This window comes from Moschus berezovskii, chromosome 24 (assembly GCF_049115385.1).
Source record: "Moschus berezovskii isolate FMDL1 chromosome 24, NW_MosBer_1.0, whole genome shotgun sequence".
NCBI lineage: Eukaryota > Metazoa > Chordata > Mammalia > Artiodactyla > Moschidae > Moschus > Moschus berezovskii.
This window is the reverse complement of record NC_142483.1, coordinates 13648671-13674169: the sequence shown is the minus strand read 5'-3', so window position 1 is coordinate 13674169 and position 25499 is coordinate 13648671. Positions and strand designations below refer to the sequence as shown.

Genomic DNA, 25499 nt, shown 5'->3' with positions numbered 1-25499 from the left:
ACCCACCCTGATGGTGGGTGTTGCCGGTTCCAGTTTGCAGAAAAGGCTAGGACTCTCAGCATGATCTGGGGAGTTTGGGACCACCTCCGAGCGTCTCCCCAGGGCAAAGTGGCCACTCAGGTCCCTAGGAGACAGCAGGGTTGCAGATCTGCACAAACACTATGAGGTCTGAGCCCCCCAGGACAGCTTATAAAGCACCATTGTGAGCTGTTTCATCCTGTAGTGACCCCCTTCCAGGCAGCTGCAATATCTTATTCCCTGAGATCAGGGCAAAAAGGCTGAGAGATTCAGCAACTTGTCTAAAGACAGACCCCACCCTCCGCCATCACTGATTGCTCCCTGAGGCCACGCTGGATGCTCAGAGAGCACTGTGGTGCATGGAGTTCAGCATGAAGAGGGACCATTTGAAGGGACAGCATCATCACCTGACCACTCTCCCCACAGCCTCACCCTTTCTGCCTCCTAGAGACGTCTAATCTCTCTTTCTATCGATGTTCTCTTGCTCTGTTATGTCCATCTTTTCCCTGGAGAGTCCCCTGAGACTCAGAAACATTCAGTGTCAGGATGAGAGTTTGCTGTTTCGGACCCCAACACACACACACTCAGAAAGCCCCAGGAATTGTTCCTCTTCTTCCTTATATGTTCTAACAGTATTAAATGGATAAGGGGGATAACTCCTCAAAAGAAAAACACAATTCTTAACAGTGTCTAGAGCCCCAGTTTTTCAAGTCAGCAGTAAACAGAGTCTAGTTTGGAAACCAGGATGCAGAAGTCAATGTACACACATCCCAGGCACTGTCTTTTTCAAAATGCAATCCCCGGCCTCCTGGCATTATGGGCAGCACAAGCTGCATCTGCAAATATCTCCACTTACTCTGGGGTTGAGATACCGCTGCCTAATTGGCAACATACCCCATTTTATAATTAGCTGCTGGTAATTCCTATTATTACTGTTACCCTTAATTTATTTGACTGCAAAAACAATTGCACTGGGGAGACTACAGAGGCAGCTTGTGTTCCCCCAGCCAACACTTAGCGCCTCATCTGTCTTTTTCAAGCCAGGCTTCTAGAGTAAGAGCAATCCAAAATTTCAAACTCTTTTAAAGTAACATCTGACACCCTAAGACCTCCCGCTAAACTACACAGAGAGCAGCTAAAACACACGCAACTGCTCCATAGAATGTTCTACCTCTATTTGCACAGACAGTAGCAGTTTAAAATGAATCAAATTCCTATAGCCCTGAGGGATGAAAGGTGGAATAAACAGTAAAAATAATAACATTTGCTGTTACTGAACCCTTACGATGCGTTCAATTCTGTGCTAAGCACTTGACATGTACTATTTGATCTAACACTCCTAATAACCCCCACAAATAGGTATCATTTTTCTTTTAGCCCACTGAAACTCAGGGAGGTCGGATAATTCGCCTCAGTCTGCACATCTAGTAAGCAGCAGAGCCTGGACTGGAACCCAGGGACACCCCTGAGGCTTGCTTTGAACTCCATGTCAACTGTCTTGCACATGTAAAGAAAAGGCAAGGCCATTTAGTCCAATCAATGCTGTCTGCTCTCCCAGGCAAGACTGAGCCATGGAACGGAGCTGGACATTATGGGAGACACAAGGAGGGCAGGTGAGCATACAGGTATGCACGCGCGGGTGTGTACACACACACGCACGCGCGCACACACGCCACACCAAGGGGAAACTTGGGCTTCAATCTTCATGTCCAACAGTGGGAGAAAGGTGGCAGACGTGACACTACACCCACATAGAAAAATGTTTTGTAAAAACAAATCGTTTTGAAGAACACTTAATAAAAAGGGGACACGTTCATGAGATAAACTTAGGGGGAAAAACAAAATAACTTCATGTTGACAGTTTGATTCCAATTTCAAACAGCCCAAAGGAAATGCCACAAAATTTTGATGTGGTTATTCCTGCATTACGGGCTTCCCTGGTTACTGACTCAGTGATAAAGAACCTGGCTGCAATGCAGGAGACGCAGGTTCTATCCTTGGGTTGGGAAGATCCTCTGGAGAAGGAAATGGCAACCCACTCTAGTATTCTTACCTGTGAAATCCCATGGGCAGAGAAGCCTGGCAGGCTACAGTCCAAAGGGTCACAAAAGAGTCGGATACAACTTAGCAACTGAATAACAACTCCTGCATCACAGGATTAGTATTTATTTTTTTCTTACTGTGTCATCTGCTACTTATCAGTTTTTCAATTGATTTTATTTTTCACAGGAAAAATAATCATTTTAAGTGGTCCCTACCCTGCTGGGATCTACTCTGAGATGTCTTATAAAATAGTTTGTACAATATGATCTCATTTATGTAAAATAAACATACATATGTGCATATATATATACACACATATTCAAAGGAAGAAACACACCAAAACATACACGAGGGCGGGAGTTTAGGGGAGTGGCAGCAAGAAGCAGCAAAGGCTGAAAAGAAAGTAGCGAATGACTTTTGGGGCCAAGAACCTAGGCAAGCAGCTGAAGCATGGACCCAGGCAAGGCGGTGAGGCTGGACAGGACCCATGGTCCCCTCTTCCTATCTCTCTGTCACGTTAATTCCTGCCATCCCTCAGTTTTCCGCTGAAGCTCATCCCCTCAGCAACGCCCCCTCTGACCCCGGACCAGAGGGGGTCCCCCAGCTTTCAGAGCACTGCAGGGACACGTGTACACATGAGTCTAGCTCTCTGAGGAATACCTGATTCCCGCACTAGACTGCAATCTCCACGAGGGTACAGGCTGTGTCTCATTTCCCTTGTCCTCTACCCCCAGCCCAATGCAATACCTGGGACAAAGTAGCAAGAGATAAAAATGTTTGTTGGATAAATAAATGAATGATGAATGAATAAACAAAAGAAACCATCAAATTAAGATTTTTCTTGTGCTCCTGCTAAGGACCAGCCACGGTCTGAGCAGCAGTGATCTCTCTGGAGATGCTCTCTACCTCCCTCCTAGATACGAAATGGAGAAATGGAGAAAGAAAGTGTTATTGATATATTTTGACATCCTAGACTAAAAGCTGTTATACAAGAAGCAAAGAATTAATAGCCATCATCTCTCAAATTTATACTGCACTACTCAAGGGCTGAATTCAAGGACTTTTTAAAAACAGCGGCAAGTACTCCTCTTCACACTTGAGCCTCTCTGCCTCTCCTTCTCTTCTTCTCTTAACCTAGCAATCTTGCCCACAAAACGGATCTGAGAAAGAAGAGGAAGAGTAGAGCTTCACAGCCCATTGCAATGGAATCTTAGGGGCTTGGGGGTGAGCTGGGAGATGTACAGTCACCATTGTAACCTACAAGAGAAAGTTGACACCTGCACATGGGCTCAAAGGGACAACTTTCCCTTCCCAAGACCCAGAAAAAGTACCTCTAGTGTAGCCTTGATGGGTAGAAACTATGTCAACATTCCAGTGGGACTTTGCAGTATGTCAGAACATAGGAGCATTTAAGGGGTTTTTCCCCAAAGAGCAAAGGGTTACCAGTCTGCTATTTTGCCCCATAATGAAAATGACCAATTAGTTTCTAAACAACCAGGAGGCTACATCTAATACGACCTATCTTTTTGCATGCCGTCCTGGAAAGTGCACGCGCGCACACACACACACACACACACACACACACACACACTTCACCTTTAGATCACTGGGAACGAATGGGATAGCTCCCAGGAACTTAGGTAAGCACCAAAGAGTGGAGCCATCAAGTCACCAGTAGCTTATGGTCATGGCTGAGGACACAGCAGAGCTGGTGGGAATCTCTATGCTGTCCCTAATGATCCAGCCAACCTCCCTGAGCCTCAGTTCTTTCCACCTACACAGTTCATTCGTTCCCCGCAATCATTCATTTATTCCACAAATAGTCACTGATGGAGACTACTGTGGGAACCAAAACTAGAGCCATGAACAAGCCAACGGTCTTTGTCTGGACAGCATATGGCCTCCAGATCAGGCAATGACAATGACCTCAGAGGGTGGGTGCGGGACTTCAAGAAAGTAAGAATAATGATGGCTGCCATTCATCGTATTCCTATGACTGCCAGACCCCAAGCTCAATTTGAGATTCATGATCTAATGGAATCTTCACAACAGCACAGTGAGATAGAGATCACTTAAAGAAGGAGAAAATGTAAAATAAGAAGCTAAGCAGCTCTCGAGGCCATATACTAGTCACAGGTGGAGCCAGTATTGAAACCCAGGGCCAGCTTCCAGGGCCATGAACCTAACCCTCAGCCCCACTCTATGTCTGGCCCAAGCAGCCGGTGTTCCCAGGATGTACAAGTCCCTTTTCCTGAGCTGCTCAGGTTACATCCCAGCCTTCTCTCCCCTAAGACACTTCAGTTCTTCTTTCCTGGCTTCAGCCAGAAAAGATCACAGCACACTTGTTGAATGAATGCTGGCTTACATTTTTTTTTCCCAGTTTGGCAATTTAAAGTAATTAACGTCATTTAGTCAGGCATGTTATTAAGTCAACATTCAAGGGAGGGTGGATCAGGGGAAAGGCATATACCAGGTTATATAAATATCAATTTACTCACTGACTAAAATATCACAGAACTTCATCATATGTCAAATATTTCAGTCCCTTTTATTTTTGTTTTTTTACATTCAAAGATGACTCCATTCCCTGACACAAGTAGAAGAACAAGTCTATGGTACAAAGACTCCTGGGATATAACGTAAGCAAAGACGTAGGGGCGAATTTAGCCAGATGGGATGTATTTTCTGCCTGCCCCAGCATGGATGCAGCTCTGTCTTCTCCTGGCCACGTGGCTAAGTCTGCCTTGTCTTCTCAAGAGTTTGCCTTCACTGCTCTTAAGAGACTCTAAGTACCTAAAGGTGGAGGCAGGAAGATAAATTCCTGGAAGGAGGTGGGGTCACCAAACTGACCTTCCAAAAATAAATAAATATGAACGGAATAGCCACTTATGCATCTGGGAGTTGGGGTGGTCCTCCACCTGACTGTCCCAGCACCAACTTTGTGATCTTGGGCCCAGGTTCTTCAAATGCAACACAGGATGGAAAAGTACTCAGGGTCGGTTGTGAGGATCAAGTGAAAGGGTCTCTTCAGGCACTTGCTCATCCAGCAGATGCTCAGGTGGCATGTCCTCGGGCCAGCCACTGGGATGCCAAGAAGGACCAAGGCCTCACTCCTCCCCTCTGAACGACGACCCCTGGTCAGACAGGAGATGAGAAAACATAACTGCCCACTACGTATACTAACAAACACCAGACGCCGCGGCTGCTCTAAGAGGAGGAGATCCAGTGTAACACGCGTACAAATATTCTTTGCAAAGTCTCTACATGCTAAGCCAGATATCAGGTATTTTGAAGACTGCTGCTCATCTGTGCTTCCCAGACTTCCCTCTCCCACTTGCCTCCCCTCCCCTCCCCCTCACGTCTCCTCCCCATTGCCCCCATCATGCCATCCCTACATTGCCGCTAACTGGGCTTCCCATGCCAACGGCAACACTTGGGACCAATTCAGGTGGCCACTGGCAATAGGAAGAAGCAAATGCAAACACGGGTAATTGAGAGTACAGGGGTCACAGTCAGATGGCCCTGAGATCAAGAACCAATGCCACCACTTATATTAGCTTTGTGACCTTGGATAAGTCACTTTACCTCCCGGAATCTAAATGTCCTCATCGAGAAAACGGGGCCCTCAGAGCACCAATCACATGGGGTTCTTGAGAAGGTGAAATGAAGTTTACACAGCGACCTTAGCATCAAAAGAGGCTGATGGACATTAGCTATCACCATCTATCATTCTTATTGTGGAAAACACAACTTTAGTATCAAAGATTAATGCTACACATTCCAGAACAAAATTAATTCAGCCATTTACCCTGGTAACATTTAGACCACTTTTTTCCCTTAACACACTTATTAGGTTATGAAATCAATTTGTTGCTCACAGCCAACCCTCTAAAATGAATAGAACAGAATAGGGTAGGGTAGTCTAGATTAGGGTAGAATAGAAAAGAACAGAATAAAATACAGTAGGGCAGAGTGCAGTCAAATCAAATAGACCAGACTGCACTGCAGGAAATAAAGCTTAGCGGATTCATAAAACTGGTGTTTCCCATGTGAAGTTGTGCGGAATGGGTTCACTGAACCATGTTTTTCTCACTGTGGACCATGGCCAAAAAAGTTTGAAAGCCACTGACTTAGAAAAAATGCAGTTGTGTGCCCAAGGAGCCCCCGGGGGAGCAATTCTTGTACCAGGGCGATTAGGAGTAGCCTTTATGGGAAGCAGATGGCGTCTTTCATAGTGATGTTCACCAAACAATTTTCTGTTAAAGGGTTGGTAACCACAGGTCTCAGGAACCTATTTGGTAAGAAGAAAAACCATCATTGACAGATCAACAAATTTCTCCCCATCTTACAAACTGGAGGATGGCTGCTTCAACTCCACTCAGTGATTTATAAATAAGCTGCTTCAACAATCAGACATGCTCCTGGGTACCTTCTGACTTAAAAGATAAAATGCCTGACAAAGCCCCCATATCTATTGCAGAGAAAATCTCCAGTCACGCCACGCATGCCAAGGAGGGCCGCACCCCATGCCAGCTTTAGGCTGGGTTCAGAGGCTGAGTACCACTGGCCCAGGCCCAGGATGGAACAGACTCCACGTGGACACACAGACACGGATGCAAACCATGGTGGAAAGATGTGCGCATTTCCTCCAAAAAGAGAGGGAATAACTGGATCTCTACTTGGACTGCAAGGAGATCCAACCACTCCATTCTAGAAATCAGTCCTGGGTGTTCACTGGAAGGACTGATGCTAAAGCTGAAACTCCAATACTTTGGCCACCTCATGTGACGAGTTGTCTCACTGGAAAAGACTCTGATGCTGGGAGGGACTGGGGGCGGAAGGAGACGGGGACGACAGAGAATGAGATGGCTGGATGGCATCACCGACTTGATGGACGTGAGTTTGAGTGAACTCTGGGAGTTGGTGATGGACAGAGAGGCCTGGCGTGCTGTGATTCATGGGGTCGCAAAGAGTCAGACACGACTGAACAACTGAACTGAACTGAGGGGAAGCCAGAGCCTTCCCACGATGGCACACAATAGCATTTCTCAAAGCACGGTCGCCGGATCCCATCGGAATTAACTAAGACACTTGTTAATGCAGATTCCTGGGCCAGGACCAAGCTTATTGAGTCTAAATCTTTTGTGATGGGTCCCTCGGAATCATACACTTTAAGCAGCTCCCCAGGTGATATCTCTGCACACCGAAGTCTGACATCCTCCGGAGTCAACCAGACAAGGACAACAGGGCCAGCAGTGTAGACGGCTGGAATGTCCTGGGCCGAGGCACGGAGGCGTGATCCAGCCCGATGTGTCGGGACTGTGCGCCGCGTGCTGTCACTGAAGCATCGGGGGCAAGGATGCCAAAGGTGGCCACAGCAGCAAAAGCGACTTTGGCACCCCGCACAGCCCTGCACACCTCATTGAGTATTCCACGAATGCTTGTCGAAGCAGGAAGGAAGGGATGAGGGAAAGAAGAAGCAAAGAAAACATTCTCAACATTTGGTCAACAGCCAATGGGTTCTTATAAGTCTGTTAACACAGCTAACGATTTTCCCAAACCATGAGATTCTCCCCCAAAAGAAGCATTTGGTCCTGTGAACCTCTCTTGTGGAAAAGGAGAAGGTTGAGATCTCAGGTTTTCAGATGGATTTATTAGTAATATATAAACACTCGACGGTCAGGCTTCCCAGGTGGCTCAGTGGTCAAGAATCTGCCTGCCAATGCAGAAGACGAAGCTTTGATCCCTTGGTCGGAAGATCCCTTGGAGAAGGAAATGGCAATCCACTCCAGTATCCTTGCCAGAAAAATGCTATGGACAGAAGAGCCTAGTGGGCCACAGTCCATGGCGGGCTAAGCCCACGGGGTCGCAAAGAGTCAGACACGACTGAGCGACTGAGTACACACACACAAACACTCATTAATCATTCAGTCCCCTGCTCGCTTCACTAACGTAGATCCCGTTACTAAGGGGGCCACTCCCCGTTGAGGCATTGGGACAAAATATTTTGGCTGTTAAAAAAGAGAGACCTTGGGGGAACAGTTTCTCCAGGCAAAAGTCAGGCTTAAATGTGATGTAATCCAAAGAAATGTTACAAAGGCCCCTCTGCCTGGAGAGTAGAGAAGACTTCCTATGGAGGGCGGCAGGGGAGCCTTTGAAAAGCTGGGGCAGGGAGGGGAGGGCATGGGGCTACAGGCTGCCTCCCCCAGTCCTGGGAGAAGCCAGCACAGGGTCATGAAGCCGTCCTCCCCTCTATAGCCTCAATGCCCTGATCAACACTCAAGCGAGAGGGCTGAGAGGGGAAATGTCAGAGGTCAAACATGGCCCACTCCTGACGCATTGTGACCCCTGGGGCATGCCACCAGGTCCCAAGTACGTACCCCCAAGTAGGAAGGGCTGGGCTGGTTCCCACAATCTGCCCCAACTAGGAGATCTCGCCCCCTTTCTGGGTGAGTCTTCAGGCTCAGCAGGAAGGCAGGAAACGGGCACCAAATTCTGACGACTGTGGGGTATTGATGTCGTTGTTCAGTCGCTCAGTCATGTCTAACTCTTTCTGATCCCATGAACTGTAGCCCACCAGGCTCCCCTGTCCATGGGATTTCCCAGGCAAAAATATTGAGGTGGGTTGCTATTTCCTTCTCCAGCAGATCATCCCAGCCCAAAGATCAAATCTGTGTCTCCCGCTTTGCAGGCAGATTCTTGACCACTGAGCCACCACGGACCACACAGCAAATTCCCGGTATGATAAGACACGGAAGGCTCCACAAAGCAAAAATTACCCAGAAAGCTTCAACAGACTCCATAAACTAACATGCCATGGAGGAGCCAGACTCAAGACTCTTCAGGAGCCTCAAAATGCCAGACTCTGTTGGGCCTGATACTGGGAGAAGGCGGGGCTGGAGCTAAACGTCACCCCATTAAATCCATATCATTTAGTTCTCTCTTCCCAGCCAGATGCTCCAGCTCAGCTCAGAGGGGCTGTGCTGGGTGCACATTCTCAGCATGTCCAGGGGCCAGGCCGGAGGAAAAGAAGGGACAACTGAGCTCGCAGATACCAATGCCAATCTCCTAAACTTGCTTTCTGGCTCCTCACAAGGTCTCATCCTGGTGGAGGTGCTGGAAGGAGTCTATGCAGAGAGGCCGCCCAGGAGTGGGGAGCGCTGCACCGTGGATGCTGCAGCAGACGAAGACGCAGCTCCCAAACGCCTGCAATGCACAGACTCGGAAACACTGTCCCCGGGATGTACAAAATAACCAAACAAAATACCCAAACACTCGTAAAACAAAAGGAAGCCGCACAGGGAAGGTGACATGCTCAGCAAACACCGTGCGGCATCTTGGGGCCAGCAGGGCCCTGGAGAAGGCCTGGTAATGACCCCACGCGAAGGTGAAAGGGAGGGAAATTAAAATTCACATTTCTCCCTAAAGTCACCAGGAACGTGGCGTTGGAGGACTTCGTGGAATTAGCTGCAGCAGCTTCCTAATTGCCTTTGCCGAGTTGCCGCCCCCAGGTTGATGGCGGCGGCGGCCCCATCAGTCTCGCTTGGCGCTCCTCCGGCACTGCGGAGCTCCTGCCGCAGCTGCTCAGCATGGCGCTGCCGAGGCGCCGCCGGGACCCCTCTGCGGGGCTGGGAGGCTTCAGACTGGGCATACTCGGTCACGTTTTCAGGGGGCTGATGGAGATGGGCTGGGGTGCTCCCCAAGGAGAAGGAGAGAGAGGATCGTGGGCTGGAAGTGAGGACCAGCTGGCTGGAAGGTCTGGCAGTCCCTGCTGGCACCAAGCAGGCTGTGGACAAGGGACCCATCCCCAGGGCTTCAGGGTTGGAGAGTTGGAGCTGGGAGGCAGCCCTGACTTTTTGCAGCATCTGCACCTGATGACAGGGGCTCAGAAAACCCAGTGTTGGAGGGTAATGCAGAAAGGAATGTGTTGTTTAGGTCTGTGCTCAAGAGAGCTGTTCCCATCACCAGCGCGTGAGCACCGGGAAAAGGCTCCTTTATCTGCACATTCATGCATTCCACAAACAGCGCCTGAAGCCCACCCCAAAGGCAGCTCTGCACTAAGTGCCAAAGGAAGACCCTCTCCCATCAGAAAGAACAAGCCTGCCCTGGGAGATTTCAGGTCCAGCTTACCTGCCTCCTTCTCCACATCCCCACCCCCAGTGAAAGAGATAAGGGTCCTCAGGATATCACCCTTCCCCAGAACTGCCTGGGCTCAGACAGATCCGCCTGACTCTTTCCATGCAAAATACAACTGACCCTGTGGGCCCAAGGGCTGGAGCCTTCAAGTTAGCTGTCAATCATGCAGAAAAACATTCATGATTCTCTTTTCCCAGAGAGAAAAAGAAAAAGAAGCTCCAACAAATATCCAGGAAAGACAGACAAAGAGTGGGGATGACACAAAATGGGAAGCTAAAATTTACTGGGCACTTTCCAGATGTCCAGTTCTGTGCTAAGACTGTTAACCACATATTGACAATGCTCACCACGATCCCATTTTACAAATCAGGAACCGGAGGCCCGGAAGTGAAACTCACTAGAGCCAGGCTGGATCTCAAAGTCAGATCCGTCATGTATTAATACTCAGGTCCCAGAGCCCAACCTGGCTCTTCCACATACATGAAGGGAAATTTAGTCAAATTCAATGAGAGTCTCAAAAAGGCTTCTTAAGAGTCAGCCCTCAAGAGGGGAGGGCTGGCTGACCCTCAAAAGAAATCAAAAACAAGCAATATTGTTTTAGTACAAAAAAAAGGAAAAGTAAAGAAACCGAGAAGGCGGACTGGGTTCAGCCCTCTTTCCAGTTTCTTTTTCATTCTATATTATGAAAGCAGATGACAGTTCACCAAAAAGACTAAAAATTCTGTTAGGGAAAGGATTAAGAGCATAGAAGAAATTGCCACCAACTGCCCTGGTGAGTCCCTAGCAGGCCAAGACCGAAGCATGGGGAACATTTCGTCCTGGGAGTACCCAGACGTCCCTCCTCAGACCCCACCCCGGGCCAGACTGCTGAACAGGACTCACAAGACACAGCTCCATGCCTGCCTTGGTCACTTGGAGCTGGGCATTCTTGGACCAAGGAATATTCTCTGTCTCGGTTTCTGCATCACTAACGCAGAGATGATGACAGAACCAAACACAGGAGTGGTTGTGAGAAATTAAATGAAATCATACAAATAAAGCACATGGCACCACATGCAAAGTACCTGCATCATTATTATGATGACTGCCTACTTAGCAGCAGCAGCAGCAGCCTAAGAAGACCTTGTGGGGCTCAGTGGTGGGTAGCTCCGGTGGAGGGACTGCCAAGTGGCCTGATATAAAGTTTCCCCCCTCAGTGCACAAACTACTGTCTCCAGCAGCCAACCTGCCCTGACATGTGGAAGCAGCTCCTGAATAAAAATAATAACAACAGCGGCAGTCACCCACCTTTTGTAAATACTTCCTCTGAGCCACTTACTGTCAACCATCCTGTGTGCATCTTCTCACCGGCATCTCTCATCACCACCCTAGAAGTTACTACCATTGTGCCCATTTAACAGAAAAGAACACTGAGGTTCAGCAACTGACTTGTCAGGGGTCTAAGACTAGTCAGTAGTAGCACTGGACTCTGCCCTGAGGAGGCGGGTCTCAGATCCAGACTTCTGCCTCTACACGGTTCTGCCTCCCCAAGACCAACTGCCTCTCTTTAAAATAAAATGTAAAAAATCCATAACCCTCTAATTTCTTTCTCAGTTTATATATTTTTCATATCACTCATAAGGCATTTGTTTCATGCAAAAGTAACTGAAAATCTTGTTGTTTAAATAGGAATTCCAACTATGTTTCCATAATTCTGAAATTCCTGTTCCAGGAGATGTGTCTTGCTGTTTTTTTTCAATAGATTAGTGAGCCGTGAGCCCTTTACTGAGAGGATTATATCCTATTTTGGGGTGACCAGATGATTCCTGATGCTCTGAAATACTGGAACCTGGCTACAGACCCTGGAATTTTACAGTAGTTACTAGTCTTTAACAAAGAGAAGACAGCCTGTGTATATCAAAACATGCCACACACACACACACACACACACACACACACACACACACACATCTTTTACTGGTTGCCTGACGATGATTCCTTCAATGTGTGCCCTCAAAAGCACAGCTTTCTGAGAGAGGCCCAGGCCAACATCAAAAAGAAGTAACATTTTAACTTGAGCTTGAGGGTCCCAGAAATCAAACAATCATCACTGACATGACCGCATGCGTGTGTATTCAGTCTTGTCCGACTCTTTGCAACCCCAAGCACTGTAGTCAAGCTCCTCTGTCCACAGAACTTTATGGACAATGCTTGCCTATTCTTTAGGCAAGAATATTGGAGTGGGTTCCCATTTCCTACTCCAGGGGATCTTTCTGTCCCAGAGATTGGACCTGAGTCTCTTGCGTCTCCTCATTGGCAGGCAGTTTCTTTACCACTCAGCCACCTGGGAAGCCCCTTCATTGATGTCAAGTGGGGCAAAAATCTGTGGTCACTGAGCTGTTTGGACATGATGCAGTATATTGAGTTAATAGAAATTTCACTGATGACGGAAACTGGTAGGAGGCTAGGAGTAAAGCCATATGTTATGACTTGTGGCCAAAGATTACCTACCTCCAACGGATTTACTGCCTCCCACACCTACTGTTCTTTTCACACTATTTTTCCGCCTCTGCCTTGACAAAGCACAATGGAAATGGTATTTCGGATGGCGCAGGTACAAAGAGCCAAACGCCTGCCCCTTGTTGCTCTCACCTTGCTTTGCAAATTACAGTACACAGGGATAATGAGAACAAAAGTGACTTGCACAACTGCCCACCTGTACTGCACAAGGGACAGGATGGGAAGAATTAGGAAAAGAAAGCAAAAAAAAAAAAAAATCCACCTCCATGGGAACACAGTGAATACTTCTGCTGGCCTTTGTGCCCCTGTCGCATTAAATGTGCGAAACATATATGGCCTAATCTATGAACTCATTGTGGGGGCAAAGTGACTAAACTTTCAGAAGCTTCTCTTGCTCTTCATTAATAACGAAGTAGAAACTATAAGTAAGACAATGGCCTAGAGAACTAAGGCTTCCCAGGTGCCACATATTGTTCGAAGCTGCGTCATCCATGTTCTACCATCTAGCCCTCCACAAAGTCCTATGATACAGGGGCTTTTATTATTAGTTCTATTCTGTCAATGCATAAACCAAGGCCCAGAGAGATAAAGTTAGTGACTGACAGAGTGGAATTCAATTCCAAAGCGCATGTTTTGAAAAAAAAAGAAAAAAATCTCTTCAGGTCTTCTCTGGTGGTCCAGTAGTTAAGAGTCTGCTTGCCAATGCAGGGGACACAGGTTCGACCCCTGGTCCAGGAGGATCCCACATGTCATGTGGCAACTGAGCCTGTGGGCCCTAGAGCTTGTGCTCCGAAGCGAGATGCCACCTCGATGAGAAGCTCATGCACCACAAGAAGAGAAAGCCGACTGCAGCAACAAAGATCCAGGGCAGCCAAAAGTTAAAATTAACAACATTTTAAAAATAAATAAAAGTTTTTTTAAAAATCTCCTTTCAGCTGTGCATGGCTCACTGCAATAGAAATCTAGACCCTGCTTATTTAACTTATATGCAAAGTACATCATGTGAAATGCCAGGCTGGATGAAGCACAAACTGGAATCAAGATTGCTGGAGAAATATCAATAACCTCAGACAGGCAGATGATACCACCCTAGCAGCAGAAAGTGAAGAGGCACTAAACAGCCTCTTGATGAAGCTTAAAGAGGAGAGTGAAAAAGCTGGTTTAAAATATTAAAAAAAGACTAAGATCATGGTATCAGGTCCCATCACTTCAAGGCAAATAGATGGGGATACAATGGAAACAGTGACAGACTTTATTTTCTTGGGCTCCAAAATCACTGTGGATAGTGACTGTAGCCATGAAATTAAAAGACACTTGCTCCTTGGAAGAAAAGCTATGACAAACCTAGACAGCGTACTAAAAAGCAGACACATTACTTTGCCAACAAAAGTCCAGCTAGTCAAAGCTGTGGTTTTTCCAGTAGTCATGTATAGATGTGAGAGCTGGACCATAAAGAAGGGTGAGCTCTGAAGAATTGCTGCTTTTGAACCGTGGTGTTGCAGAAGACTCTTGAGAGTCTCTTGGACTGCAAGGAGATCAAAACAGTCAATCCTAAAGGAAATCAACCCTGAATATTCACTGGAAGGACGGATAGCTGATACTACTTTTGCCAACTGATGCAAAGAGCCAACTCACTGGAAAAGACCCTGATGCTGGGAACGATTGAAGGCAGGAATAGAAGGGGATGACAGAGGATGAGATGGTTGGATGGCATGAGACTGAGCAAACTCTGGGAGATGGTGAAAGACAGGGAGGCCTGGCATGCTGCAGTCCACCGGGTCGCAAAGAGTCAGACACGACTGAACGACTAAACAACAACAACAACAACAGATTCTTTCCTGGGAGCCCAGAGTTCCGAAGAAGGAAATGCAAGGTCAAGTTTATAGCACTGGGGTGGGGGTGGGGGGGTCTAAAACATGGTGGCATTTCCAAGGGCAAATTTTACCACTGATTCCATTTTAACACAAAACAATAAAGTCTCAGGGAAAGGAATCAAACTATCAAGTGTGAGAAACACACCCTCAGGAGCCAAACTCAGGGACCTGAGAAAACAGATAAAGAGCAGGTTTGACTTTTGGAGGAAAACGTGATGGGAAATGCTCCCTGCTTTTTGCAGAATGACTGAGGCCTTGTGCCTTCAGTTCAGTTCAGTCGCTCAGTCGTGTCCGACTCTTTGAGACCCCATGAATCACAGCACGCCAGGCCTCCCTGTCCATCACCAACTCCAGGAGTTCACTCAAACTCACGTCCATCATGGCCATCCAGCCATCTCATTCTCTGTCATCCCCGTCTCCTCCCGCCCCCAATCCCTCCCAGCATCAGAGTCTCCTTGTGCCTTAGCCGAGACTGAATCCTGCTCAGGAGCTCCTCAAGTTTATTCTTTTCCTTGGCAGCTCTGGTTGAGCAGAAGTGTAAGGTACTCAACAGCCCCACTTCTGCCCTGCCAGCCAGGGACCCTCCAGTCAACCTGCCCTGTCTCCCTTAGGAACCATTCCTGGCCCATCATGGCATAAGCTCCCATGGAACGAGGGAAGTCCTTCCCCAACTCGTGGGAGCCCATCGCCCACAAAGTCAGTCTCTGCTGCCAACAGAATACCTCCTAAAACCCCACCTGAGGAAGCACATCTGGGGAAAAGAAACCAGAGGCCGCCAGCATCCCACCCACCCAGCCCTTCTCATCCTGCTGAGGTCCTGATGACCCCACTAAAGCGGGTGCTCAGGCAGGAGCAGCCCACACAGGTGACGCACACTGCAGAGAAAAGTCAAAGGCTTGGGGGTCAGAACACCCCCATCTGAGTCCAGCCCCACCACGTGGCAAGCGCTCCATCTCCCTGAGCCGCAAGCCACTGGCAACAGGTAAAAAACAGAGGCCACCTCCCAGTGCAACTAAAGACCCCAGCAGACGCCTTGCATTATCTACTCTAATACGAAGAACGCTTGGCTCATTAAACTCTCCCCACAAAAAGTCCATTTCCTTCCTGTCCAGGCCCACTGAACAGTCTGTCCTCCTGAGCCGGTTAGAATCTTGGTAGGTTTTAAGAAACCCCCAGTGCAGTCAGACTCTGGTTCCATCAGTCCCGGGTACCAATGGTTTGGGGGTGATTTTCTAAACTACATGGCCCTTCCTCAGTTGATCCACCACCTGCACAGCAGGGCAAGCCACAAACGGGGTACCAGGAAGCCCCCGAGGTAGCTCCTCAACCCGGATGTCTCCTGTGGGCATCGCCCCGACTCTAACAGAAAGTGAGCCGACCTTGAGAGGAGAATAAAAGGTCTGGGCAGAGGCTGGGTGCACTGTGGCCTCCTCCTCCCGTGCTGCAGTACCTGGCTCCTCAGGCTCCTCTTGTCAGGTGCCGGGTGGGACCACCTTCCTCCCTGCCGGCACCTGGCACCCACTCCCCCATTCAGGCACTCGCTCATTTGAGTCTATGGAGTTGGCCCCACAGATGCTCAGTGAAGGTTATCTGAAGAGCTCGTCTCTGTCTCATGCCACCAGTAACAACTTCCACAGCTCAATCGCAGAAAGCTTCTTCGTGCCAGGCACCGTGCTAAGTGCTTTACACCTTTTATTTTATTTAGTCTTCATAACAGCCTGTAAAGTAGAAGATACTGGTCTCCTCTCACATTGGAGGGAGCAGGTCCAGAAGCGTCATGCTGCAAGGTGACCCAGCTAGGAAACAGCAGATCTGGGACTCAACGCCAAGTCCATCTGATGCCAAACCCGGTCCTCTCAGCTGTTTTCTTAGGTTCTAATTGTTTTCGAAGTAATTTTCCAGATGTTATCTCATTTAATCCTCCAAAACACCCACGAAGTAGGGAAACGCAGGTATTACTCACATTGTTTTCAAACAGGAAGGGGGGATGTAAAAAGGTCACACAAAGACAAGAGAACACGGCAGCTCTGCGGCCAGGCAAGCAGACTCCAGAAGCCCAGCTCGATCACCTGGGGGCAGCTGCTTCATTTCCATAAGCCTCAACTTCCAAATCTGAAAAATGGGGTGAATGGCAGTGCCTGAGTCATCAGGTAGCTGAGAGAATTCAGTAGGATGACACGTGTCAGGTATTTATCTGGTACCTGGAATGTAGGAACTCCTGAGGGAATGCTCCCTATTCTTATTATTAGATTAGACCGTTTGCCCAAGGCCACTCAGGAAATACTTAGAGAAAAGACAAGAAGATAAACATCACAGCTCTTAGACTTCTAGGCCAGTGACCTTTTTCTATGCTTTAACAACACTGCAGCTTCCAAGATGTATGTCTCTGAAAATGCTCCAAGCTCTGCACCTATTACAATGATGAAAAAAGATGGGCAAAGGACACCTCCCCAGCTGACTGTGGCCAGAACATCAAAATAGAATGAGAGGATGAGCTACCCAGCAGGGAAAAGAGAAAGCCAAAATGAGCACGACCTGTCCTGCAGGGAGCTTCACCCGAGTCCCGATGGGCCCCCTCCTTGCTGTGATGCTCGGCTATCATCATCTTGAAAGTCTTCATAACTTTTTAACAAATGGAACCACGTTTTGCTTTCCCACTGGGTCCCACATATTATGTCAGTGGTCCCCAACCTTTCTGGCACCAGGGACCCTTTTCACGAAAGACCATTCTTCCATGGGATCGGGGATGGGGTGGTTGGTTTAGGGATGATTCAAGTGCATTACATTCATTGTGTATTTTATTTCTATTATTATTACATCAGCTCCCCCTCAGATCCCGGAGATTAGGGACCCCTGATGTAGCTGGTCCTGGTCTCAGCAGGTCCTCCACTGCAGCTGCCTATAATGTCTCAGATGCCAGCCAACCCTGGGCCTGGCGGACTGGGTCATTCGGCTCTGTCCTAGCACCCCAGTTCACCCCCTCAGGCCGCACGTGCTAGCAGCCCAGGAGGACAAGGACGACTCTCCCCATCAGCAGGCAGCATCCAGCACATTCTGTGATGAGCAGCTTCCGTTTCTACTGGCATGCGTGCACATGCTTGCACAAACTTAATAAGTGGTAAGGACACGTACCAGCCCCAAATATCATCTGGCAGTTGCTTCACCTAAAATGAATAACCATAAGTCTGGTCTGCAAACCCACAGCCATACATTAACCATGTCCAACTTGCTTGTCCAAATTGTTTACGTGGTAATAGCTCTCTTAACCTTGGGAGGGTACTGTTTTCCAATACTGGATGCCAAGATAAATACACGGGAGGGCATAAAGTGAAGAAAGAGGCATCTATTTCTTGTCAAGAGACAATGCTCTCCTTTCCAATATGGCCTTGAACTGCCCATTAATAGGTGGCTATTGAGTTGTTTATTTCCATAATCTTGACGTGGGATAACCGAGAAGCTCAGCAATATCTAACCATGATACACCTTATATGTAATGCCTTATTTAAACACCCTTGGAATGAGCACCCAATGAATGTTGTACCATTTGTTAAAGACCTCCTGCACCCTTTTCAAAGTTAACCCTGTAAAATTACTTTCATCTGAAAAGCAGACACACTGGCTTAAAACACATCAGCTGAGCAGATGCCTCACCATCAGAGGGTGAGCTGTGGTCCAGGTCGGACTGTCAAGAATGAGTCTCTGAGGCTGGCTTCGCATTTCAGGGACCACCAGCTAAATGTGCTGGTCACTAAATACTCAGGGAAATCAAGCATCCTCCTCTTCCTCTCCATGTTCTTCTTTTGAAGGAGAAGCTCACTTTTGCTTAATGAACCAGAGAGGGCTGATGAAGATTCTATCGATATTGCCAGGAGCCTGACATGAGGAACTTTTCCTCTCGCTCCATGATACACAAAAGCCTCTCTGCAGCCACTGGAGATGAAGCAAAGGCCATTATGTCTCTTGTGTAAAAATTACATTAAAAGAGGAGTGGGGGAGGGGGACTCACATATGCTAATTCATAGACTGGCATTTACGGCATCTATTTCATTTTTTTCTCAGTCGCGGCCATAACAAATCTCTAAGTCCAATCAGAGTGTCCCAGGGAACATGCAAGCTGTGAAAAGTCTCTGTCTGGAAGACGCTGTGGATCTCAGTTTGGGAGGCTGTTTTGACAAGCACTGTGACTGCAAAAGATGGGGACCCCAGAAATAAATACCACTCACTTCTGACAGAGGCTGTATACTTGGGTAAAGAAAAAGCCATGAGTTGTTATCTGTAATGAGAGATCCGGACTACTGACAGTCCGGAAACAAAGGATCCTTGAAAGAACGTACACCTCTTTCAGTAAGCCCAACACAGCAAGTCATTTACTGCTCCCCGTGTGTAGGAGCACTAAACACCTAGCGAGGGTCGATCGATGACTGGAAAACCTAAACCCCCACACCTGCCTTCCACAAACGTGTGCTCCAAAGCGCCGGACAATGAGGTATTCGGCAAGGCCACAGGTGCCCAGGGTACTGTTTCACATTTCTTTTACTTTTGTTCATCCTGATACATGGCTAGTGTGAGTGAGTGACAGTTGCTCAGTCATGCCTGACTCTTTGCAACCCCATGGACTGCAGCCTGCCAGGCTCCTCTGTTCATGGAATTCTCCAGGCAAGATTACTGAAGTAGGTTGCCATTTCCTTCTCCAGATACATGGCTATGTCTTCTTCAAAACTGGGAACGTTATCTCTGTTTGCCCCTGCCTGACAGACTTTATGAGGTGGCTTGGTACTTATGTGTTTGCCTAAAAGCACATTGGTATTAGAATAAATAAGACAAGAAAAAAATAGCCTGAGAGCACCAGAGAAATTGATCAAATTTAATAACTATATTGGATTAAAAATCTGAAGTTTACCTCTGATGAGAAAACCATGCCTACGTTTTCACCTCCCTTAACTTTGACTGCTGCTACTCCAGTAGTTGTGCCTGGAGAATCCCATGGACAGAGCAGCCTGACGGGCTACAGTCCATGGGGTTGCAAAGAGTCGGACACGACTGAGCGACTAACACACACACACACACACTGCTGCTGCTGTTAAGTCGCTTCAGTCGTGTCCGACTCTGTGCGACCCCATAGACGGCAGCCTACCAGGCTCCCCCGTCCCTGGGATTCTCCAGGCAAGAACACTGGAGTGGGTTGCCATTTCCTTCTCCAATGCATGAGAGTGAAAAGTGAAAGTGAAGTCGCTCAGTCGTGTCCGACTCTTCACAACCCCATGGACTGCAGCCTACCAGGCTCCTCCGTCCATGGGATTTTCCAGGCAAGAGTACTGGAGTGGGGTGCCAATGCCTTCTCCGTAACTTGACTAGCAGTTGTAAATCTGAGCAATGCAGGCTGCAGCAGTTCCTAATAAGGGAAAAAGCAAAACAGAAATATTTCTGACAGAAAAGAAACTTTGAGAAAAAGAAGGAAAGAAAAAGAAAAGAACAAAAGAGGCTCAGACTTAACAAAGTTGTACAAAAAGAACTTTATCTGGTCAGCAAGTGACCAAGTATGAGTGTATAAATGCAATAAGATAAATGCATGAAACGAATTCTAACTGCTTTAGCCCGCTCTGCTGATGTCCTGGTGATTGGGCTAATGAGACCAATAAACTGTCCTGAAAGACTGAAAATTGTCATTTCTAAAATTTCAAGACTTTGAAAAATAATCTGCCAGGGAGAAGTCCAGTAATTGAAGTGGTGCCATGAATTAAAACATGGGCAGCATAGGTTGAATCCATTAATCTCGCAGGCTGACAAATAACTGTGTTTATTCAACAAAAATGTTCACCCAAGTAGCGCCTCCCCAGTAAAAGCAATCCGTAGAGTGTCAGGCTTCCGATAGGCAGCACAGCGCTGCTACCTAATTCCTGATAAGTGAATACTCCTATTTAATTATTTAAAAGACCATCGATTTCCACATTGATGAAAAGTCATAATTATCAAAATGGCATAAAGACCCAACCTTTCACTTTGCTGACTCTGTCCTGTGAAAAGAGACATCACATTCATATATTAAAGCCGCCCTCTCAATAAATAGTTGATAACGCAAAAAACTGGTGATGCATTCCAAGGAGAGCACATTTGATAAGTGCAGCACGAGGCGTCCAAGGTAAATGTCAATTCTTTTCTAGCATTAACGGCAGAGACATACAGTACCTGTATTTCCGCTGTGTATTTATCCCCACGATTCTGGAAAATGTAATTAGAACGCTTCATTCCCGTGAACATACATTCCCTGAATACAGAACTAAATAGAAATCCAGCTCCGACCAAATTCTCCCAGAGAGGGGTGAAATGAGAATCATGCCAGTTTAATACCTTTTATTGTGAATGTCAGGGGTGTGGAGCCCATGTGTTTAACAGTCTAGGTTACAGGACCTACTAGATGGCTTCTCACTGAATCCCAAAATAGAAAGGTAATGAAACTGTGCCTCTCCAAGAGAGCCCACACAAAGCGCATTCTCTGGAGAAAATGAAGCAAGATAGAGGCAGCTGAATATTGGCATGAATATGTCAAACAGGAAAGTTAATTAAAAGTTGAAGTGAATGGAAACCCCTGCAGTATCTGCCAGCTAAGGAGGGCAAGACACAGGCACACAGCCGCACAAGAGCACTTCGCTTTCAGGGGCCCAAGGTCCTCTAACGACAGAAAAACCTCTCAAAATTGACTCCAGCTCCAACATACAAGTCCCACATTCTTCCATTCTGTGTTGGAAACAGTCTACTTTGCTAAAAAGCAGATTCTTTTTTTAATACAATCAAAAATATCCTCTTTATAAAGAACTAATAGACTGCTATTCCTGCACTAGGCAAAGAAAACAAAAAGAGAAAAAATAGGAAGTCTGGCAGTGGATATCAGATACATTATTGTAAGCTAAAGCCATGGTAATGAACAAAGAGACAACTAATTAAATATTCTCCTTTCTAAATCCATGACAATGAGGCACATTATTAAATACCTATATTTACATTGATAAAATCAGTGATAATACTGCTATCTTGAATTATATTATCTAAAAAAAAACCTGTTATCCTATTACGAAAATGGCAGTTTTCCCAGTCTCCAAACCCCTTAAAATAGGTGGCCAATTATTATTTAACTTACATTCTCAATAACTATTTTGCAAAGTTTTTGCCTTAGTTCAAAAATTACTAAACTCCCATTCTAAAAATGAACACCTTACATCAATTCATAACATAAAATGTCAACTAGAAAAATTACATAGAGTACATAAAATTGTTCAGTGGTGTACAATATACCTTACTTAACTGAAATCAAGTTTAAATGTCCATGCCTTAAAAGTATAATTACAATCTATCATGCAACACCCTTGAGTCTTCTTACTGCAGTGTTAATGCATTGTTCAACCAAGTTTCCAAACTCGTTTCGAGAGTATCTTAATTGTCAAAGATGCAATGATGTGACAGAAGGGTACAGAAAGCTTTGACTCAGAGGAGTAATGTCTCATGCAAATGGCCAGAAACTTAAAAAGAAGAGAAATGCAACTGTCTCCTTGCTTTTCCAAATGATGCTACGCCTCCCCACACTCTGAGCACTTCACATCTTTTCTCATTCATACTCTGAGCTCTCTAAATCAATCTCCTTTGTTGATTATAAAGATACAATCATATTGAAGGGCAACAGGTCAAGACAGCCAAAAGATAGCTCCCCAAGTTGTCTACCACGCCCCGACCCATGGAAATCCTTGCCTAGCCAGCGAAAGCCATGGGTATCAGAGGACGTCATGGTCAGTGACTGCAATCCAGAGCAGAAGAAATGCCCACCCCAGCACCTAATGCCCAGCAACACCTCACCTTCCCCTTGGTATCAGATTACAGAAGGCCAGGCAACAGTAAGAAATAACAACAAAGACATAAACAGCTGGAAATAATTACCCAATTGTCCAGCTGTAAGCATGACAAAAGCAAAGCAAGGCTTGTGAATTCAGTATCAGAAAGGATGCTGATGAGAAGGTAACAGAAGGATTTTAGCTTTTTCCAATTTGCTATCAGAGAGTAGCTTGGTTGATGGGATTTTGTGTGGTGTGTGTGTGTGAACTTCAGAGAAAAGGAAAAAATATATTTCATGGGCTCCTACAAAATGTGAGTATAAGATATGTAAGCACAATTTTTAAAAAAAGGCTCACAGGCTCTGAGGAGATACTTTCAGAGTTGCTATAACTAAACTACAACAGGCAGATGAAAAATATTTCTTTAAAGTTATACAAAATATTATCTTCTTTAAAAGCATAAGCTAAATACACAGGCAATGCTATAGGCCAGAGCTCTTCACATAAAACATCTGACACACAGGCAAAATGCCAAAGCAGGGTACAGGCTGGTCCAGATGAAAAGAACACGAGCAAAAGAAGCAACTCCTATAAACTGAGAGGCAGGTCACAGGTATGTGAGTTATCATTGTCCATAAAGGCACATCATAACCTCAAGGTTTTATCAACTGCCTATAATTCAGTGAACTCCATCCCCAAGTAACAGTTGAGAAAACAGTCTTTCCAAGGTTTCAGAGAATATGACTACTGGCAATTTTTAAGCCAGGCTAACCTCTGTCATTCCACTGTGGGATAATGTTTCATTACGATATTTGGATTTCATGTGACAAACTGTTTCATACAATGTCCCCAAAAACGCTACTCTCTAAAGCAGAATGCCATAAATAAAATACGTACTTGGTTACCAGGCAGCATGCATGACACATATGTTACATTGGCCCAAAAAGCACAGCTTTAAATGCTTAAAAGTTAACTTAACAATTTAAGCTGTTTGTACCCATTTTCAGAGAATTACCCCTAAAGGCCAATTTTATTTTCTATCTTTGAGAGAATTCTTGGATTAATCCTATTGATTTGTTAACTTGAAATTCTTTTTCATCCCCTCTAATCTCTCCTCCCCAGCCCATTTCCCCCGCCCCTTTTTTATCCCTTGGAGGGGAGCGCAAAGGACTATATATCTCACAGTGTAATTTTAAGCATAATGCTGCCTGTTTGAATTAAAATTGATGCAGCTTCTGATAAAAGCCTAATAATCAATTCTCCATTCTCATTACTCTCCAGAATATATGGACGCGGACCAACGTCTTAAGTTTGTGGACTACTCTCATAGGTTATTACCCAGCAGAGCAGCTGAGTGGAAAGATAACCACATTCATTCTCCTTATCTGTAATGATGTAATGCATGCTAGCCCTGGGTCTAGATGATTGGGGAATAATGGGATTGTACAACTGCAGGGATGACAAACAATAGTGCAGCGTCTTTCTCTGATACACTGAACCCCAGCCTGCAGCGTGGGCAAGGTGAAAGCCATCATAACAGAGGCACTGATTCTGCCCCTTGCATGAAGTTAGCATTTTTTGGCCAGAGGAGCATCTGCTCTCACACTGAAACAGCAATAACGACATTGAGAAGAGAGCCATGCAAAAAACACTCAGTTTCCGAGCCTCGGCCAGGACAGTGCCACTGAGTATCCTGCTTTCCTTTGTGTTTAGAATCAAGTGTCATCTAAAAATAACCGGTTGGTAGGGAGAAGTCACCGGCACAGTACATTGCCAAGAAACCGGAGGATCAGAGACACCTCTGATAACTGATGCTGCTCTGGGTTCACGTTTGTTTGGAAAACTAAATCTGCCTCCATTTTCTGTGCTGGAAAAAATCATCGCTTCCTGCCACCACAGAAACCTTACCTTTTGCAGAAGCTGGGAGCCAGAGTACTTCGCGGCAATAGATTTTATCTCTCCACCAAAAGCAGAGGCCCAGAGCTTCACCCTACAGGGAGAAAGGGCACAGAACAAATGTAACACGGTGTCACAGTCAACACGCACGCACACGCACACACGGGCGCCGTGGCTGAAGGAGCCGGGAGGTATCACACTGGAGGGGGAAGAAAAAGAAAAAGCGCCTTGGCAGAAACTGCCAGCGCCAAACTGCAGAGCGCACCGCGGGAGGGGGCTCGAGGGGGGGGTCACATAGTTCAAAATGCGCAAAGTGCCCCAGGCTCTCTGGAAAGATCACTAAATTTTATTTGAATCATTGCCTGAGAACTTGACCACCCAAACTGGGCATCAGCTGGCAAAGATTAGTCGGAAGAAATTCACCCACCCTCCCCCGCCCCCCAAAGAAGTGAGACGGCAAGATAGCAAAGAGCCCGGTAAATAAACGGCCCGTGGAAGTTGGATGCGGTAAACAGGCTTCAAAGTTCGTGCTGTCACTGGCGGTGAGCCTCTCCGCGTCTCACTCGCCAGTCCGGGGAGGGGGCGAGGGACTCCCACCGCAGCCTGGCCGCCCCACGCGGGTGCGGGCCGGCAGGTGCGAGATACGAGGCCGATGAGCGCCGCAGGTCCCGTCCGGCCGCACCTGCCGGAGCCCAAACTTGGGCACAGCGGGTCGCGGGCGGCCGGAATCCCCTCCCGGGGCGGCGCAGGACCCCGCACTTACACCGAGAGAGGGATCTGCTGCTCCGAGCGCACCACGTCCCCCAGCGCGGCGTAGAGAAGCGCGGCGGTCAGGAGCGCCCAGGGCCCCCGGGACGCGCGGCGCGGCCAGCCCAGTCCGGCCATGCTGGGCTCCCTCCGACTCGCCGGCAGCAGCGACAGAAGCGGTCGCGGAGCTGCGCCGAGCGGGCGGTGGGCGAGCGCGCGGGGCTGCCTGCTCCGCGCCGCCCCGCCTGCCTCTCGCGCGCCGGGCGCACTTGGGGAGCAGAAAAAGGAGCGGGGCGGGCGGGGGTGCGGAGGGCGGAGAGGAGGAGGGAGTGGGGAGAGGTGGAGCGGGAGGCAGCGGGGGAGGAGGCAGGGAGACGCGCCTCTCGCAGCGGCGGCCGCCCGGCCCCGCCTCGGCGGCCCCGGGAGTCCGGCGGGCCGCGGCGGGAGGGCGGGAGGCGCCGCGCGG

The 25499-nt window shown here is 47.4% G+C and overlaps 1 protein-coding gene across 1 annotated transcript in view; it reads right to left on the bottom strand.

Moving 5' to 3' along the window:
• The window catches only part of CACNA2D3 (calcium voltage-gated channel auxiliary subunit alpha2delta 3), a 902079-nt gene extending 876831 nt beyond the window's left edge, over positions 1–25248 (bottom strand). The window contains exons 1-2 of the mRNA XM_055414097.2: positions 25050–25248; positions 24299–24380 (exon numbers count right to left, since the gene is read on the bottom strand). Of these exons, the coding sequence (XP_055270072.2) occupies positions 24299–24380; positions 25050–25171 (204 nt within the window). The 5' untranslated portion in view covers positions 25172–25248. The remainder of the gene's footprint in view (positions 1–24298; positions 24381–25049) is intronic.
• Between the last annotated feature and the right edge of the window lie 251 nt (positions 25249–25499).